The sequence below is a fragment of the Euwallacea similis genome, chromosome 9 (assembly GCF_039881205.1).
Source record: "Euwallacea similis isolate ESF13 chromosome 9, ESF131.1, whole genome shotgun sequence".
NCBI lineage: Eukaryota > Metazoa > Arthropoda > Insecta > Coleoptera > Curculionidae > Euwallacea > Euwallacea similis.
The window spans coordinates 5,074,907-5,092,921 of NC_089617.1; the positions used below are offsets into that span (position 1 = coordinate 5,074,907).

At 39.8% G+C, this 18,015-nt stretch overlaps 5 protein-coding genes across 9 annotated transcripts; 3 read left to right on the forward strand and 2 right to left on the reverse strand.

Annotated features, from left to right (window-relative positions):
* Nucleotides 1–63: 63 nt before the first annotated feature.
* Nucleotides 64–6,745, reverse strand: LOC136410662 (bromodomain-containing protein 4-like). 4 transcript variants are annotated; one of them, XM_066392922.1, is made up of 11 exons: nucleotides 6,230–6,745; nucleotides 5,889–5,944; nucleotides 5,514–5,698; nucleotides 5,281–5,461; nucleotides 4,247–4,371; nucleotides 3,508–3,898; nucleotides 3,071–3,270; nucleotides 2,744–3,015; nucleotides 2,333–2,492; nucleotides 890–1,816; nucleotides 64–746 (listed from the first exon to the last, which is right to left on the reverse strand). In XM_066392922.1, exons 2-11 carry the CDS (start codon nucleotides 5,935–5,937, stop codon nucleotides 525–527), a joined length of 2,712 nt encoding a protein of 903 aa, XP_066249019.1. In that variant the 5' UTR covers nucleotides 5,938–5,944; nucleotides 6,230–6,745; the 3' UTR covers nucleotides 64–524. The 4 variants fall into 4 exon arrangements, with proteins under 4 accessions (XP_066249019.1, XP_066249018.1, XP_066249021.1 ...); XM_066392921.1 differs by having other exon boundaries at nucleotides 6,099–6,745; XM_066392924.1 differs by having other exon boundaries at nucleotides 3,071–3,255; nucleotides 6,099–6,743.
* Nucleotides 6,746–11,311: 4,566 nt separating this feature from the next.
* On the forward strand, nucleotides 11,312–11,887 carry Snapin (SNAP associated protein). The gene is made up of 3 exons (XM_066392957.1): nucleotides 11,312–11,483; nucleotides 11,546–11,702; nucleotides 11,750–11,887. The coding sequence occupies exons 1-3, from the start codon at nucleotides 11,332–11,334 to the stop codon at nucleotides 11,852–11,854; spliced, it is 414 nt and encodes a 137-aa protein (XP_066249054.1). The 5' UTR covers nucleotides 11,312–11,331; the 3' UTR covers nucleotides 11,855–11,887.
* HemK2 (HemK methyltransferase 2) lies at nucleotides 11,854–12,675 on the forward strand. Its single transcript, XM_066392955.1, has one exon. The coding sequence runs from the start codon at nucleotides 11,854–11,856 to the stop codon at nucleotides 12,469–12,471; it is 618 nt and encodes a 205-aa protein (XP_066249052.1). The 3' UTR covers nucleotides 12,472–12,675.
* A 2-nt stretch (nucleotides 12,676–12,677) lies between these two features.
* On the reverse strand, nucleotides 12,678–14,923 carry LOC136410669 (zinc finger protein 98-like). Of its 2 annotated transcripts, XM_066392930.1 has the most exons (7): nucleotides 14,905–14,923; nucleotides 14,712–14,846; nucleotides 14,423–14,663; nucleotides 13,996–14,342; nucleotides 13,213–13,942; nucleotides 13,016–13,161; nucleotides 12,678–12,962 (listed from the first exon to the last, which is right to left on the reverse strand). In XM_066392930.1, exons 2-7 carry the CDS (start codon nucleotides 14,799–14,801, stop codon nucleotides 12,813–12,815), a joined length of 1,704 nt encoding a protein of 567 aa, XP_066249027.1. In that variant the 5' UTR covers nucleotides 14,802–14,846; nucleotides 14,905–14,923; the 3' UTR covers nucleotides 12,678–12,812. The 2 variants fall into 2 exon arrangements, with proteins under 2 accessions (XP_066249027.1, XP_066249028.1); XM_066392931.1 differs by lacking the exons at nucleotides 14,712–14,846; nucleotides 14,905–14,923 and having other exon boundaries at nucleotides 14,407–14,556.
* A 591-nt stretch (nucleotides 14,924–15,514) lies between these two features.
* On the forward strand, nucleotides 15,515–18,013 carry Orc1 (origin recognition complex subunit 1). Its single transcript, XM_066392929.1, has 9 exons — nucleotides 15,515–15,932; nucleotides 15,985–16,210; nucleotides 16,260–16,343; nucleotides 16,394–16,850; nucleotides 16,900–17,013; nucleotides 17,062–17,180; nucleotides 17,233–17,379; nucleotides 17,512–17,722; nucleotides 17,780–18,013. The coding sequence occupies exons 1-9, from the start codon at nucleotides 15,656–15,658 to the stop codon at nucleotides 18,011–18,013; spliced, it is 1,869 nt and encodes a 622-aa protein (XP_066249026.1). The 5' UTR covers nucleotides 15,515–15,655.
* Nucleotides 18,014–18,015: the final 2 nt, after the last annotated feature.

The window sequence follows — 18,015 nt, forward strand, 5'->3', positions numbered from 1 at the left end:
GATGTTTCCCTGCGTGATGTTGAAGGCGGTGATTGATGTTACCAAGTGCCAGAAATAAAATGGTTTTATGGAAAAAATTACTTTATTATCACATGTGAGAGATATATTTAGTTATAATAGTCTATTTCTCTATTCCTAATTTTTGGATATATGTTCATAAAATCAAAACGAGGGCTTTTCAAGCCAGGAATTGCACATAACTGGGCAGAAGTAGAACAAAACTCAGTCTTTTACATAACACTGATTTGTATGTCCGTGTACGCACTAACACCGTATCTGTACGGATCTTTGAAAAAAAAAAACTCTCGAAGCGAAAACCGTCCTGCCCAAGTCGAGGCAGACACGGTTAACACGCAACTAAATAACGGAGACTTATTTAGGGGAAAAAACAGTAATGGTTTTCGTACATTAAAAAAAAAAAACTAGAAAATGGCCGAACATTTCCAAGGACACGCGCCTATTTACGATAACATCCATTAGCGGAATGAAATCGCTTTGTATACTCAGATAATGTTCCAAAATTCTTATTTCCTGATTTGCTGCGCGTTAGGATTGGCGGTATTGCTGGGCCTAGGGATGACGCGCGCCGGTCCAAGGGACAACATCTGCGTCGCTCCCAGTGCCGCCACGTTGCCGGGGTTCTTCGCGCTGATTATGGGCAGCGCATAGAGGCCGTCAGCGCCTGCTGCCGGTAACGGGATGTAGTGATTGATGCCCAGTTGGCTCATTTTCTGCATCAAACCCGGCTGAAAGATAATTTGCGTCAATATCAATGCTACTTTCCAATCTAAATAGTAAAGAAAAATACTTAAAATAGCCGTGACATCAATTTCCCACCTATTGAATATTCTAGCGTTAAACATTGTATATGTAGATTTTTTTTACTTACCTGTTTAATGTTGATAAGGGGGACACCGAGCTCGCACAAGCCACTTGAGGTTTTATGGTAAGTTTGCCGGTGCTTGCTTAGACCCATGGCGTTAGGATACTGCGCAGGACACAAATCGCACAGGTACGGTAACCCCGGTCTGTTTTTGTTGGCCGCGACGTTGCCGCTGCTCCCCGGTGTATCGTTTGTCAAGTCAACGGTGGGCACTGGAGGTTCGCTGGACTTAGCCGCATTCTTAGCTACTATACTCACAGCTCCGTTCAAACTCAACGCGGAGCCTCCGCCTGACTTCGTTGGAGATTCCTTGGTCTTCCCGGGTGACGTCACTGTAATTCCCCGACTGGCCAGCACATTGGCCACAGCCTTCGCCTCAGATTTTTGCGGATTAGCACTACTGCATTTCTGCGACGGATTTTTCACCAGTGTAATCGAATCCGGAAGCTTCATAATGCTGTTCTCTACCGATTCGGGTCCCCCTTGCACGCTCTCAATCTGTGGCAACCCCGTATTTTTAGGCTGCATACAAATCACATGACAATCATCGTCATCTTTGTCCGAGGGAGTGAGCACGTCTACGCGCTTGCGCTTCGTCGGCAACGCAGAGTTGCCGTGATCCGGTCGCTTGATCGGCGATGTCTGGCGTACACTGTTTGGGATGCGCGGCCGGATCTGACCTGGCCCTCTCATTGGCTGTATTCCGCCGACTCTCGGTCGCACAAGTGGGGCACGGGGGCGCATGCCCGGTGTCCGGTTCATGATGGCAGGACGAGTTCCGCCGGGCATGCGCGGGCTATTTTGAAGAGGGCCACGCGGGGCGGGAGGTCTGTTTGTTGGCGGCATGGGCGGCCGGTAACCGCTTTGCATGTTGGGTTGTTGTTGGTGCATTTGATTGGGCGGCGGCATCGGTTGGCTTTGTGAGGATGGTACCTGGAGAGAAGAAAATCTGAAAATTCACAATTCATCCTATCACAATAAGTTCAATTTATGGCGAGGTGGTGACTGTAAGTTTCTCTGCTACCAAAGGAGTAACAATTTTATAGAAATTAATTTTTACATTTTGTCGTAACAATCCTTTTTTAGCACACCTGCTACGATCGGGCAATTTCAATTTAACACAAAATAGTGGCTGCAAAGCTGCTATTAGAAATATGGCAATTTTTTAACATCATTTTCTAATATTTTTCTGATAATTTTTTTTCAATCAAAGTGACTTCTCTTTTTGATGAAATGACGAAGATAAATCATTTTAACAACGGCGCAACATTTTGCCTTAAAGTTCCTACTTTTTGAGATGCTTGTTACGCTTCCGTTTTTTTTTAGCAAACAACCTGCTATTTTAACAAAAGCGTTTTTTTCAAAAACAGTGTGCTGAGATTGCTCGAAATCTTAAAAAATCGAATAAAAAATATCTGTTTTCATATTTATTTCGGACATGGAACTTACCATAGCATTGGGCGGTTGCCCAGGTGGGGGACCCATCTGCGGTGGGGGTGGTTGCATCTGCCCTATCTGAGGAGGCGGTGGCGGCATGTGCGGCCTGGGAGGGTGTTGCGGTGCAAACCCAGGGGCGGGAGGGTACGGATTGTATATAGGATTCGGCGGCCTGAAATGAATCCTATAAATCAGCTATTTCAAAGAGATAATGCAATGATTTCAGGGAACTTTGGAGGCAAGTTATATGCGAATATATCGCATTATATCAACCGAACAGGTACGGACTCCGGATTTTTATATGTATGCGATTATAAGGTTTTATTTTTGGAAATTATCATGCCCTTACAGGGTTCAATTGCCTTTCACTTCCATGGCGACCCTGAAGAAAAATGGCAAAAACGTCATAAAAAATCTACTTACTGATAAGGATAGGGCTGATGCATAGGTGGCTGTCCCGGATGCGGTGGGTAGTGGTGAGGCGGGTACATGGGTTGCGGCTGAGCGTATGGCTGCTGCGGTTGCGCCGGAAACTGTTGAATGTTAATCAGCACATTCTGTTGATGCATGCCTTGTTGCCCGCTCGGTCCAGGATTCAATCGGGACACCTGCTGCGCAAGCGCCTGCATCGGCAACCCCGTCAGGCTGTCCAGAGGACTACTGGTCGCCACCGTAGTGGTGGAATTGTAGAGTTGCTAGATCCACATTGAATTGTAACACTGTGCAGTAATATACGTTAATCGTGCTCACCATAGCGCCTCTGTTGCGCTCGCTGAAAGAGTCCAATGAAATAAATTCATTATCGCTGCTAGATGAGTAGCCCAAGTCTTTGTTTTGGTCATTGTTAAAGATGGATAGCAGACTGTCGCTATCGGGCAATTTTAGGGGGTCGTCAATAGATGGAGTGTTCCACACTGGGGGACCACTGTTGCCGCCTGAAAAAAAGTGGTCTGTGCAGGAACAGCCAACAACAAACCCATGTATTACACAGCAATAAGCCCAACTTAATACCTCTGGCGGGCAAAATACGAGGCAAAGAAAGCGAGCAAATATAAGCTCTGACGTATGAGGCCATAATTGTTTCGCTCGCGTTTTTTACGCTTCGCAGCGCCTTCATCGGTAGTATAATTATTTTAATTCCTAATAAAAGGCACTGGCGCTACAATTCAAATTTAATTGACACATACTCAAATTGGGATCTCCCGTCGGATTGTCATCAGTGATCTCTGTGACGGTGCACCCTTGAGGTTCCGGATCTTTGAACAGCCCCGTGGTTTTGATTTTGATTTTGGGGTACTCGGTGGGAGGTGATTGTTCTGGGGGAGGGGTTGGCTCCGCCTCCGCGATGTTGCCGTAGGCGGGGGAGGCAGCGAGGCTGCCGCTACGCGCCGGAATGCCAGCCGTGGTTCCGCCTTCGTTGCTTGAGCTCGTCCTCGAAAGATTGTCCTTGGAACTATCCGCCGTTTGTTCGGAGGAGTTTTCGAACGAAATGGGGGAGTCGATGTCAGCCAGGAAGGCGCCCCCGATCACCTCCGCGAGGTTGGGCGAGAAGTTTACGTCAGTGCGGTCGTCAGTGGCCTGCGACAAGGGTTAACGTTGAACCCAAGAATGCGACCTTATACAGGAAATATTTAACACAGAAATCATTCTTCATGGAGAAACCAACAGTTAATGTGGTAAGAAAAAGGATATTCAAGTCTGAAAGAGTGCGGGAAGAGAAACGGTATTTAGGACTAAAAATGGTCACCTTCAATTAGTTGTCTGTGCCCGATACATTGAAAAATGTCATAACCGAATAAAAACACGTATAAGAAATCAGCCACTTTCGGGCCTCGAATTAAGTAAACTTCTTCATGAAAACCCGTATAAATAGCATGTGATTCTAGTTCTTCAATGTACTAACTAAAAATCTTGGAATGGACTCACCCCTGGATCAGAAGACTGCGAAGATTCCGGTAACGAAATGTCTTCTGAGACTTCTTCGGGCCCTCCGAGATGTCCGAACGGATCCTGATTTTCAACGTCGCTTTGTCCTGGTTGCTCGTCAAAATCTAAGGCAAGAAAGAACATTAATAATTCATTAATATAGAAACGAAAGAATTTTGTGGGATTTTGAAGGGAATTTTGCGCAAAAAAAGAATTAAAAATCACTAATTTTTTACCTCTCATAATTATAATTAACGACCAAAAAAAATTGTCATTTTGCCATTTGTTTGACATTTAGAATACAGATTAAAATAGAACGAAGTATTCGACGAGTACCCTTTTTGTTCTAGTTACACTCTCTTACACTCTACTGCTACACTTACAAATTTTAAAAGTCATCCAAAATTTTAAAAAATAACAGCATCTAAATTTTCAAAAATGACCAAAATTATCCAAACTCCTCAGATTCCCAAAAAAAACTAAAGAGTGGTCTATATCGATAAATTCTTCAAAAATTGACAACATTTTTCAACGCTCTACTTACTCTCGGACACCCAAGATAACCCAAGTTAAAAACTTAAAATTATTATTTTTGACATTTATTTGATATGTGCCAAAATTATTTTAATATAGAAACTTTCGAATATCCGGAGGGTACTTTAAATCTACACTTAAAGGTACTTAATCAAAACGAAAAATTTTCAATTGTCATTTTTTGACATTTGTTTGACATATGAAAAAATGAATCCAATAGACTTTGGAACGTTCAAAGAGTGTTCTACTTATTCTCAAACACACTTAGCTACCTCGAATTAATAACTTAAAAATGCCATTTTTGACATTTATGTGACATGTCAAAAATTATAAATCTATAGGAAGTTTCGAATGTGCAGAGAGAGCTCTATTTGCTCTTAAATGCTCTAGAATAAATTGAAAGTAAAAACTTAAAATGATGATTTTTGATATTTGTTTGCTATGTACAAAAATTACTTTACGGATTTTTAAACATCCCGAGTAACGAGTGCTTTACTTACTCTCAAAGGATCCGTCCTGGAACTCGTCAAAATCTGCGCGACCTTCGTAAAACTCCGACTCAGCGGTGATGTGTTCGTCCTCCCTCGGAACCTCGTCCAGGCTGTCGGACCTGCAACCCGGTTCCGAGGTCGAAGGAGATGGCACGGGGGACACTATTTCGAAATTGTTCCCGCAACGGTTCTGGAATTTTTGTGTATCGAATCTACGTCAATTTACGGGAGGTAGCGGGTACCTTAAGGGTGATCCTCAAGGGCGGGTTAGGCACCTGCACCCTGTCCAGTATCAGATAGGGCTGTTGCACGTGATGCAACAGGTGGTTGTACAGATAGTTTTTGTTTAAAAAACTGACGTCACAATCTACACAACGCAGACCATTTTTCAGGGCTGCAAGGGGTTGGTCGTCGTCTGATTCTGAGTCTAAAACAAGAGAGAGAGAGAGGGTTGAGAGCCTCCGTTGGAATTTCTAACGATTTTCGACTCTACGCCACTGGCGAAACAGCTTTAAATAAACTACGCCTCTGCTCGCATTCCGCAAGATAATTCCAAAAACAATTCCGCGTTCCACAGTAGCTAAGAATGACAATCATGCAGAAATGCCAAAACGTACCGTTGCAATGTGAGTCTCGTACGTTCTCCTCGGCCCTCTCGCATATCATCTTACTCCTAGAAACACAAAATCAAATTAAAACCCCAATAGCGCACATGCCGGCAAAGGGTACGTCCGAGTCGGCTACATGTCATGCAAGCTACATTTTACCGTCGATATCGAACGGGACCTGCGCAACAACACCCAAAACCAACTACAAAATCCACTCACTTGCATGGCTAATTACTAGCCTTAAGGATGAATGGTATGTAGCGCGCTTGTCAACCGATTAACCGCTATCATCTATTGCGCAATTGTCGTTTGTTGTGCAATCAAAACAAAAACAAAAGGCCGATAATTACCGATTGGGAAAAACAAGGGAACGTCGCCTACGACGAAAACGTAGCCCCGCCGAGTGCACACTGAACTACAGTGAAAACACGGCCGACTACGATGTGAAACCGCTCGCTCGCGGGGTTAGAGGGGTCCTTAAACGGTTGCCGGCGCAAGCGAAACAGCCGAACCATCTTAAAACCGTCGGCCTTTGTTCGGAAAGTCCGCTTAGCAACAGCGGGACGCGACGTACAGAGGGAGGGCCCTCCTTCAACATTAGCAGGCCTCACCCTCTCTCTCGCTCAAACTGTTCGTCGTCCTGCCGGCTTAATGGCCTTGAATTCATTAAACCGAGTCGCCTCCATGGCCTTTTGTTCCCGCCTCCATCACGGCAAATCATCAATAAAACGTTTTGCCGTTTATTACAACATTTACGCAACCATCTTACGGCCCAAATCGAGCTGATCAGGTAAAACATGCAGAACAAACAGTCTCGGATCAAGGCCCGATAAGGCAACAACGCAGCGTCCGCAATAAAACAAGCGAGCATCGAGTTAAAAAGGTTAAAAAGGGTTATTATCTTTATCGCTATTCGACTGTCTGTGAGGCAGCGGAAATAAGTTATCGAGCGTGTCGCATGGCCTGCTGCGTCAGCGGCTGCTTTCACGGGGCGTGGGGGGCCACTCGCTTGTCCTCGTTGCTGATGCGGCGCAGCCTTAGCTCCGTCTCACTCTCGACCCAAATAACGCGCAAACAAAGGAATGCTGTCGATGTAGCGTTTTTATTTTGCATAATGTACGGAGTGGGGGTTTTATTGCCGGTTCAGCAGGCGAGGGTTTTCATTTTATTAATCGCGCTATCTCTTTCTCTCTCTTTCCCTCTTTCTCGTTTCGATTATAGCCTTGGCTTGATCGCCTTCGCTCGAGGCGTGAGGAATTATTGAATTCCATAGGGTTTTATAAGCCTGTTGCTGGTTGTTTTTTACGAATGTTTGTTCTCTTCGACATTCCAGGTAGAAATGTTGAGTCCCGTTTATTGCTGCTTAAATAGGAAGGCCTTGAATGTTTATTTGTAGATATAGAGACAAACCATCGATAATCTCGTCTCTTAAGCGATAAAACGTTGTAGCAACGCTACGTCAAGGCTGTCTCTCTCCATTACCGTTTCAAGCAATTGTCCATAAATATCAACTACAGGGTTTTTATACGATGAAACGCTGTAGCAATTCTCTTTGAACGTAATGCACACATTGAGCAGCGCAGCATTAGTTTTTAAACCTTTTATTAACATACTCACAATTTTAATCAAAGGGAAGCTCACCTTAAGACAATTACAACGGTCTTGTCTAATAAAACCTACCTTCACTCACACCTCTTTTTCAATCAAATTTCAATACCTTAGTCACAGATGGTGCGATCTTAACTACAAAAAAATATAATGTTTGGTTAGGTTTGAGCGCCGGCATTTACAGAAAAACTCACTTGTGGGGTCCATTTCAGTTCAAATTCCCTCTTTAAATTCAGGTCGAAGCCATCTTTTTTATTTTCGCAATTCGGCGTTTATCAGAGTTCTCTCTATAGAGGTTTTCTTTGCGAAGCCTATTTGCCAAGGAAACTAGACTTGTATGATGAATACAAGTAATGAAAGATAAGGAGTAAATACTAAAAACCCTATGTCTTACTCCTAAATTACTGCTTTGGGCCCCAAATTGATCTTGTGAAGTATTGAGAAGTTAAAAGCTGCATTATTTTGATCGCCCAACATGTTCACTGTCATCTGTTACCATAAATTCAGGTGCTGAACATAAAACTTTTCATTATTTCATGTTATGCATCTACGACCTAAGAGATTTAAGGGATTATTATATTGTTTAAATTAAGCAGTGTAATTGAATTTAAAGAAATTATATTCCCTTTAATAGGGCTGATGGGTTAGGTCGTCAATGGCACTATAATGTGTTAAGGTGCCAGTACACTATTTCCAATTTAATCCAGTTGAGATGATCTGGTCAGAGTGTTGGGGGCACTGTGATTTACAAATTAGTGCGTATTTGCATGTCTTAAATAATGTTCATCATAAACTTACGGGAAGGATTGTTAGAAAAAGCATAACCATCTATTATTGATTAAGCATAAATCTATCTTAAAAAAGTGACACCTTTTAGGTAACACCAGGAAAGGGAAAACAATATTGTAGGCATACAAATTGGATTATTGGCTAAGCAAGGGAAAAAGAAAGGCCAATTAAGGAATTAAATATTTTGCAGATAGTACCAAAGGTAAAAAAATAAAAATTCAAAAGTCACTACTTTCTTCATTTAATTTTTTAAATGTTTGAATAACATCTCCAAATCAGGATATAGGTGTTTGTTTCATTCATACACCAACTTCAAATAAACATTATTTAAATTATCAGTCCATTTCAAGACACCTTGTATCTCAGCATTGAATTTACTTTTCTTGAGGGTTTCTCCCCTCTTTCCCCTACAATGGGATCTTTCATTAACTTAATGTGTAACTAGAATTAGTGACTTAACTTGCCTAAACCTGATTTAGATTTCATAAAACAGTCTTTTTAGCATGAACTATGAGCTAAATTACTTTATGTTATATCTTTCTTCATCTAGGTAGGTATTTTTATCATATTCCTCTTAAAAGGGTAAAAGATTTTCCTGAAAATTAGACCTCACGTCAAATGATATAATCATGTTTAAAACCTGGTAAAAAGTTATTGAGCTTCATTATAAAGCTTATATAATTATTTGATCTTAAAAGAACATTTTATATATTTTCAGTGGCATAAAAGTAGAATTTTTCTTTCTTCTGTATGATTTGGTGAACTAAAGAAAAAGCTAATCTAACTGCATTTTTTGGGGAGTGATAAGTATGTTGAAAATAATAGAAAAAATTTAACTTTCTGTCATTTTTGCTCTAATAAGATCAATTCGACTATAAACCTTTGATTAAAACTTCTAAATTGTGAATTTTTAGTAAAAATTGAACCTGAATTTAATTTCTACACTCAAGAACCATTTTAAATTAAACTTTGGTATTTCAATAGTACATTAACAAAGAAATACAACGGTTATTGAGAAACCAACGAAATTACCTTTAGACATATCAGCGGATAAAACGAGAATGTCATCTGGGAGGTCCCGCAAACAAACTTATCAGCTGATTTCACTTTAAATATTCGCTATTTTAAAAATTGACTTATGCTTCTTGTGAAAAAAACGTTGACGATCTTGAGATCATTAGAGCCAAGACTAGCTGCAGCCCTAACAAATACAAAACTGCATAAAAACACGAACTTTTATATTGCCAAGGATTAAACATATAATTTTTATAATAAACACCGTAATAAAACATTTTTAAGAACTTCAAATTAGAAACAAAGTGTCTTTAGAATGAGTCCCCTTCGGACCTGCAGCACCACCTTTGTCCCCCACCTTCCTGAGCCATGTTCTCGAGTAACTTCATAACCATTCCCTCTCGGAGGCCTTCCAAACCCTATATATATATGTTGATGCATCATTACCTTTACTAGGCGCAATATTATTAATTTGACTTTACTCCTTCTCCCACGAGTTTCATGTCGTTTAGGTAAAGGTAGACACTGCTCCTTTATCGCCACATCTTTTCAGCAGTACGGCTCGTCCTTAGAACTGTAGGGAATGAAGTACAGATGGAATATCGTAGGGAAAGTCTTTAAGTTCACGTTATCGGTCCTCGTTACGAAGTACCTTTCCTTGAAGAATTTGGGCAGAAATAAAACTCCCACTTCATAGGATCTGTATGGTTTTCAATAAGTTACATTACCAAGAAAGAATTATGTTTTTGGATCTGATGTAACTTGAGGGACTGGGCTTGCCTCAGCCGGACCTGGACAAGTTGAAGCTGGTGATTAAATAAAATGCCATTTTATCCCATTCTGGGGAAATTCTAAAGTAGCATTTTGAATGAGACATAGCACTGCTTTGTAGCGTCGCGTCAGCCCTCCATTGGCACATGTACGTGTCTATCCATCTCTTTTGTTCCTTCAAAGATTTGTCGTATTGTCCACACATGATACTGTAGGACCCCAAATACCTTTCAAAACAGTTTTTCATTGTGACATACATTATATTAAATTTAACTAGATACACTGTTCTACATGTAAAGTATTCGTCAAATTTCAATGGCATAATTTTCTCACCATCAAATGTCTCAGCAACTACAGGTCCCAATTCAGGAGGCAACGGCCATTTTTGGCCAAGAATTTTCAGTTTACACTCCAAAATTCATTTGTGGACACTTTTTGAAAAGGTAGATTAATGTGATCTTATCGGGTTGTAAAAGTTCAGAAGTAATAGGGGCAAAACTGGAGTCAGTGGAGTCGAATGGGAGGGATAATGACTCGGCTAAGTTGATGGAAAATCAAATCAGTCGGGGTTATTTGCCATGGTAGAAATTGATTTTGAACTTTCGCGCTTAAGCACCACGAACGAGGAATGAGAAATTTCACACAAACATAACCACTTTTTAACAGGGATAAAGTCATTTAAACTATAATTTTATGAACTCCTTGTTTACAGTGTTGTCATTCATGATGTTGATATCAATAATTGATTGTGTTTGATTTAGAACTTAATTAATAAAATATATGATAAGAAATATGCTCGGTCGTTTGGAATAAATTTTTGTTAAATTTTTTAATTTTTATATTAAAATTCGGTACGGAAAACCGTAATTTTGATAAAAAAATCAGATGAATTTTGCAATATTCATTCCTTGTAATTTATTCAATTTAATGATTCGATTAATGAACCATTAAAACGAATTTTAAGATTTAATCAAGTACACTGAGAAGTCTAGTTCAAGTTATGATGTTTTTCTTGCACAGATTCAAGTCCAGTGAAAATAGATGTGTGTGGAATTTATTTACAGTGAAATTAGAATCTTTTAACCAAAAATTTTTTCAGAAAATCATTAAATTGTTTTAACTATTGAATATTTCTCGTTTGCTGAATCGCTTCAATGTGTGATGTTGTATTCCATACGTTGTTGCCACTTCTAGTCAGAAGGCTACTAAGAAAGACGTTATTAACTATAAACTTAATCTTTTCTAAAACAAAATAAGTCTATTATCCAAAATGGATGCGGACACCGAAAGTACTGGAACTTCTATTGACGAAAACACGGAAAATTTTTGCGAAAATCCAACTAGAGACACCATCGCCGAGGGCCTTATGGGCCTCATTAAGCCTACAGTAGACCAGCTGGATGAAAGAGTCAGAGCTACACGGTAAAACATCATCCTAACCCCACTTTTCAAGAATCTTTTTCTGAGCCCCAATTAAATTGCAGAATTTCACAACTGGAGCTTAAACAGTGCATAGATAGTCTTGCCGAAGAACTAAAGAAAGTTTCCGAAGCCCAACAGCAATCTGTGGACCTAGATGTTTACCTGAAAAAATTAATAAATGCCAAACAGAGAGTGACCGTTTTGTCGAATATTTTACAGGTAATTTTGCATGTGAGTTTTCTCTTTTATTATCAAGTTTCGTGTAGAACGCTCAGGAGAGGTTGAATCGCGTGCACATGTCCATGGACAAGGAGACAGTAAAGCGCAAATTGCTCTTGAACAACACTGTGGCTGACCCTGAGGATAAATAATGGCGCTACCCACTCCAATATATGACTTATGGCAATTCCCGGATGTTTACGAGCCCAGTGAGGATTCGCATTTGTTTTTAGACGCCTTAGAAAAAGATAAACAAGAAATAGTTTCCAGGCAGCCAACTTTGGCCTTGGAAATAGGCAGTGGCAGTGGAATCCTCATTACAGCTCTAGGGGCAATTTTGCAGGACTCTTGTGTATGCTTCAGTACCGACATTAATTTTAGTGCTTGTCAGGCCACCAAAAAAACCTCCTTGTTAAACAAAGTGCCTATTGAGTCACTGGCAATGAACCTTACAGATATGTTTAAGTGTTGTTTTGATGTGGTATTGTTCAACCCTCCATATGTAATGACAGAGACTGAAGAAGTTTCAGGAAGGGGGCTGAGTCGGGCTTTTGCAGGGGGCTTTAAGGGGCGACTGATTATAGACAGATTTCTAGAGGTGCTCCCAAAAGTGCTTAGTGACAAAGGAGTGTGTTATTTATTACTTCTCAAGGAGAATGACATTAAAGAGGTGGTGGGGAATTTGTGGAAAGAGGGTTTGAAGGGAGAACTTGTTATTCAAAGAAAGATTCCAGGAGAGCACTTGTTTGTTTACAAATTTTGTCGCTAGTAGACGTGATTATAATAAAATAACAAACTTTCATTATTTTGGATAAAAATTCAAATGTCACCATCTTTTGTATAGAAGCACAAAGAAAAGTAGTCTCTAAGTTTGCTTCTCTAAAATTTTGTTTGGTTCGACTTAACACAATTATATGGATCTAGCTGCAAAAGTGCATTTCCCAGAACTTAATGAATATACTCTCAAGCCCTCAATATCAACAAAAATAGTTTAATAAAAATACTACAATTACGTCTTATCTATAAAACAATATACAAAATATTAAAAACAATGATCCACAAAGATTATATCATATAATTATCAATTTTTCCTTTCCCAAAAAAACTTCTCTAACTAGCGTTGGTAACAGGAGGTTTTTGCTTGTGCACAGTGACTAAATGAGAGTTATACATCTCCCTGTTGACAGTACGAAAGGTGCACATGAAGCATGTGAACATCAGCCCCTTTTCCATTCCTGGGTGCTTTGTTTTCAAATGAGCCTAAAACCTCTTATAAATAAAAAATATTCCAATGAAGTTTATTTCAATAGTACCTTGTAAGTACTGCTTTGAATGCAAGCATAAGGACAGTAGGAGCACTTATAAGGTTTCTGTCCTGTGTGGCGTAGCTTATGCCTCCTCAGTGAGTTATGATCAGTGGTGGAGTATTGGCACTGGTCACAAGAAAATGGTTTTTCTCCTAGAATTTTGTCCTCAAATTACATTAAGATGATTAAAAATTGAAACTTGCCTGTATGACTGCGAATGTGCATTTTCAAAGAAGCCCTACAAGAGCCTTTATAGCCGCAAAAATTGCATAAATAGGGCTTTAGCTTTTTATGCACTGAATCCATGTGATACTTTAACCTCCGTTTTTCTGAAAAGGTCTTGGAACAAAGCTCGCATTTTTCTACTGCTTTATCAGTCACCTCGCGATGAATTCTTTTGTGGTTTCGCAGCTGTTTCTGGTTCTTGAAACCTTTTTGACAAGTGTCACATTGGTACGCTTTAACTGTTGAATGTATGAGCTTGTGGACAGTATTTAGTTTTGAAAGGCTGTTAGTTTTATAATCACACTTATCACAAGCAAAGAGCTCCATATCAATTTTATGTAAGAGCCATAAGTGGGATGTTAGAGGCTTCCAGAGAAGGAACTTTTCCTGGCATTCTATGCATTTGAAGCCTTCCTCAAGATGGCTTTGAACGTGAAAATCCATTTTTTTAGGGTCCCCCAGGAGGACTTTGCAGCTGCCATAAGGGCACTTTTGCGAGTTTATATATTTTACTATAGGATCACTTTTTTTCATTAAGTTTGTAATCAGCTTCTCGCTGTTATTTGGGGTTATAGCCACCTGAGGTAAAGGCACTTTTTGTGGAACCTTTTGAATTGTTTCTATTGGCTTATGTCCCTCAAAATCCACCTTACCTTTTTTTCCCAAGTCCTCTTTTTTGTTCTCTTTATTTGAATAAAAAATTACTGCCTATAATTTTTAAACATATCATTACATATTTTTATTGCCTGATTATTACCTACCTGTACAATCAAATTTAAGTCATTGCTTGCCACGCAATGATCATGCATTAAATGACTCTTTAGAGAGGCTCTATGATAAAAAATATTAGCGCAAGCTGGGCACTTTAACTGCACCAGTTTACTTGATGTTTTGTTTTTGTGTACACTTTCCAAATGCTCAGTAATTTTGGTCTCTTTGGTACACAAAAAAGGACACAAATTGCATACAAAATAAAGCATATCTTCAAATGACTCTTTGTCATAATGTTTTGGAGACACACTTGATGTATGGCTTGAGTTACTAGTTTCCAAAATGTTAAGACTCAAATCGTTTGGCTTTACATTTTTTGAATCTTCTAAGGTTTTGCCTGGCAAATAATAATTACAAAAATGACCCTAAAGTCACATTATCATTCTTTCACACACACATACAAAGACCAAAACATACCATCCACAAGAGGAGGTTTGTTACACTCGGAACCTTGTTCGATTGCTACAGAATCCTTGAGTACTATATAGCTATTGTTATGTAGATTTAAAGGGCTCTCCAAGGGTAATTTATAGTCACTCCCATGCAGTATAATAAGGTACATATTCTGTAAGTTACCAGCATTTGCCTCATTATGGGAAGAATCCAAATTTTGTAGTATTGAGCTGGCTTGACAGCTGCCGATTATGGGTAGGCACTCCTGGAGACAGAAGTAAAGAAGCCTGAAGGGCTAGACGGAGAGGCTTACTTCTGAGGCGAGTAATTCGACGTTGCTGGTCCAAATGGGGTCACCGCCACTGGCGGCCTGGGGACCCTCTGGTAGATGCTCGGTCTTCATTACTGGATTTTGTTAAAATTAAGGGTGGATTTTAAGGTACTAAAACTGCATTATAATAGGGCTTTTAACGTTTTTTTCTTATTAAAAATAGGAAATTTCTTACATTGAGGATGTTTGTTTATATTCGTATGATCTTGACAGGGCGCCATTTTGTAAATTTGAAAATGTCAGAATTGGGATGCGAAAGTTAGGCATAAGTATAATCTAGTCTTGAACATTTTAATTTGGTAATGTCGGGAATGGTGTTATCAATAATGGCGTTATTTTTACTTAAAATTATCAAGTAAAATACGGTAGAGAACGATTTGTTTATTTTATGCAATAAATAATCTTAAGAGTTAAATTATAAATGGGCTATTAGCTTTAATATCAACCTAATTTCGATGAAAATAAAGAATTTGCCCAATATTAGTGCCCCATTCTTGAAAATTAGCTAGCAAAACAAGTTGCCAGCATACTAAATAATCAGGCCCTAAACCAATTATTATCCTTATCATAGGAGAGTTTCTCATTCACATTCTTATTCCACTTTATCTTTATTTTTTATTCACAATTGATATTAGACCTAATTTAAATTCAAATTACTATAAAAAGAAACACAATTGCATTCTGCATCATGATCGCTGTTGCCAAATCGAAGATAAATATTACTGATTATTTTTTTGAATTAATGACTACAAGTTGACAATTCTCTATTTCCCGCCAATAGTTTGACAACCAGGTTCACATGCCTCTGTTAAAGAATATTTACTAATAGTTTTTGCCTCAATTCCTCATAAATAAACCCTCACACCGATTAAGTTTAACCCTAGAAAGTACTTTTTGCGTACGTGCAATAAAAACTCAATAAAGAAATGACTATAGACGTCCCAATCGACCAAGACAACGTCCTTAACTATTCCATAGTGAGCTGTGAGGAAGAGGACAGTAATCCTCTAATAGTTAGGCTAAAATTGTCATCCAACAACCCAAAGCTCCCGGTGGTGGTGCTGAATCGCATAGAACCTGTGCCTCAATGTCGTGAGGGTTCCATGATGGATTTGAGTCCTCGTAAAAGAAGGTCTTCAACTGTGCCTTCAGTGACCAGCCCAACCAAAGTGAGACGAAGCCTCAGGACTCCGAAACCTCGACGTAAGTTTGACTAGTTTAAACTAAATAAATTCACATCTAAAGCTCGAAGTAGTTGATTTAGATTTCCAAATGGAAGATATTTGCACTTCTATGTTGAAGTCAGTGAAGCTTACCACTCCAGTTAAAACTCCCAAGAGGAGTACTCGAAAAAGGCAAAGCCCTATTAAGTTAGACGAAAATATGACCCCAAAAAGCAGGAAAAAACCGGTGAGAAAGGATTTGAATGAGTCATTTCGCAGATCAATTTTGAGGAGTAGGCATAACATTGATAATTTTGAGTAAGTTTTCATTATTCATTTCATTATTTTGAGAATAATGTGACTTTAGTTTATATGACTCTGAGGAGGAAGCGATAGAGGTGGTAGAGGCTCTCAAAAGGAGTGAGCAAGATGTGATGACTCCAAAAAAGAGGTTAGTTTATTTCTAAGTATTTTTTTGAGGGTTTTACAAAGTTCCTCAAGAGTTTTAAGGTCTAGAAGCTGCTCAACTGACAGCAGTAGCTCTGTTCCAGCCACCCCCAAGGGGTGCAAACCACCACTATCTACCCCTAATTCAAGAGGGCGACTAAAAATGTTAAGAGAGGGCACAATCACCCCTCAAATGCATTATCGCTCTAGCTTAATCCCTAAGTACAAAACCCCATTAATGAAGGCCCAATCACAGCTACATGTCTCATACATCCCTGCCTCTCTGCCTTGTCGAGAAAAAGAATACCTGGATATATATAATTTCCTAAGGGGAAAATTAGAGGATGGCTGTGGAGGTTGCATGTACATTTCTGGGGTTCCTGGTACTGGGAAAACTGCCACTGTGACTTCAGTGATTGATTGTCTTGTGAATGACAGGAAAGTTGAGAAATTTAGTTATGTCAGCCTCAATGGGATGAAGTTAACTGAGCCTCGGCAAGCTTATGTTGAGGTGAGTATCAGTTTCCAAGTACAACAGTGTATAAGAGAATTTGTTTTAGATTTGGAAGCAATTAACTGGTAAGACAGTCCCTTGGGAGCAGGCTCAGGGGCTGCTTGAAGACAGGTTTACAAGGAAAAAGAAATTGGAACCTGTGGTCATGTTAATTGATGAGGTAAGTAATTGACATGAGTTTTATAGTCCAATTGAGTGGAACTTTTAGCTGGATATTTTGTGCACAAAGCGGCAAGATGTAGTCTACAACCTCTTGGATTGGCCTTCGAAGTCTAAAGACCAATTAGTTGTGATTACCATTGCTAATACTATGGATTTACCTGAGAGGTGTTAAGCTTATTTTTTTTGTTTAGAGATGAATTTTACACAAAAATTGCAGGTTGCTGATGAGTCGAGTAACCAGCCGCTTGGGTTTAACAAGGCTAACGTTTCAAGCCTACACCCATAAGCAGCTCATGGAAATCGTCACCAAAAGATTAATAGGTACGGACAGTTTCAACTCTGATGCCATTCAATTGGTTGCGAGGTATGTTAGAGTGCAGAGTTCCCAATAAAATAAAGATAATACATTCACACAAACCTACAGTATTCGAGAGTGAGGGAGTTCACGTTGGAGTGAGTGTATTTATTGTGACATATAATCTTGTTTACCACATAGGAAAGTGGCGTCTGTGTCCGGTGACGCTAGGCGTGCTCTCGATATCTGCCGACGAGCCGCTGAAATAGCCGAAGCCGAAGGCAAAGGCCAGCTAGTCAACATAATGCACATCAACGAGGCCTTGACCGCCATGATTACGCAACCGCAGGTCACCACAATTCGGCGAAGTTCCCGCTTGCAAAAACTTCTCTTGCAGGCAATAGTAGCAGAAGTACGAACGATCAATAACAGTGTCACACGAAAATTAACCAAAGGAATTTGTTTCCAGATTGAGAGGACAGGAGTGGAGGAGACCAGTTTTGTTGATGTTTATACGATGCTTGTGTCGTGCTGTGCGTTGGACGGATTCAAAATGGTATCTAGCACCGCGGCGCAACGTGCCCTCTGGCAGTTGAGTGCAAGCAAACTAATTTTGACTGACCAAAAATGCAACGACATCTACCAGCGCGTTATCCTCAACGTTAGCATTCATGACGTTTATTTCGCTTTAAAAAAAGACTAATA

Excerpts from the sequence above, each read along its gene's own strand:
- LOC136410662 (XM_066392922.1), bottom strand. The coding sequence starts at position 5,937 with ATGATATGCGAGAGGGCCGAGGAGAACGTACGAGACTCACATTGCAAC. Across the intron at positions 5,462-5,513 it reads CCTTGAGGATCACCCTTAAG|AACCGTTGCGGGAACAATTT; the intron begins GTACCCGCTACC and ends CAAAAATTCCAG. Across the intron at positions 3,016-3,070 it reads AGCGCAACAGAGGCGCTATG|CAACTCTACAATTCCACCAC; the intron begins GTGAGCACGATT and ends ATGTGGATCTAG.
- Snapin (XM_066392957.1), top strand. The coding sequence starts at position 11,332 with ATGGATGCGGACACCGAAAGTACTGGAACTTCTATTGACGAAAACACG. Across the intron at positions 11,484-11,545 it reads GAAAGAGTCAGAGCTACACG|AATTTCACAACTGGAGCTTA; the intron begins GTAAAACATCAT and ends ATTAAATTGCAG. Across the intron at positions 11,703-11,749 it reads TTTTGTCGAATATTTTACAG|AACGCTCAGGAGAGGTTGAA; the intron begins GTAATTTTGCAT and ends AGTTTCGTGTAG.
- HemK2 (XM_066392955.1), top strand. The coding sequence starts at position 11,854 with ATGGCGCTACCCACTCCAATATATGACTTATGGCAATTCCCGGATGTT.
- LOC136410669 (XM_066392930.1), bottom strand. The coding sequence starts at position 14,801 with ATGAAGACCGAGCATCTACCAGAGGGTCCCCAGGCCGCCAGTGGCGGT. Across the intron at positions 14,343-14,422 it reads CAAACCTCCTCTTGTGGATG|GCAAAACCTTAGAAGATTCA; the intron begins GTATGTTTTGGT and ends ATTATTTGCCAG. Across the intron at positions 13,162-13,212 it reads GCACATTCGCAGTCATACAG|GAGAAAAACCATTTTCTTGT; the intron begins GCAAGTTTCAAT and ends ACAAAATTCTAG.
- Orc1 (XM_066392929.1), top strand. The coding sequence starts at position 15,656 with ATGACTATAGACGTCCCAATCGACCAAGACAACGTCCTTAACTATTCC. Across the intron at positions 15,933-15,984 it reads CAGGACTCCGAAACCTCGAC|TTGATTTAGATTTCCAAATG; the intron begins GTAAGTTTGACT and ends AGCTCGAAGTAG. Across the intron at positions 17,723-17,779 it reads TGCAGGCAATAGTAGCAGAA|ATTGAGAGGACAGGAGTGGA; the intron begins GTACGAACGATC and ends ATTTGTTTCCAG.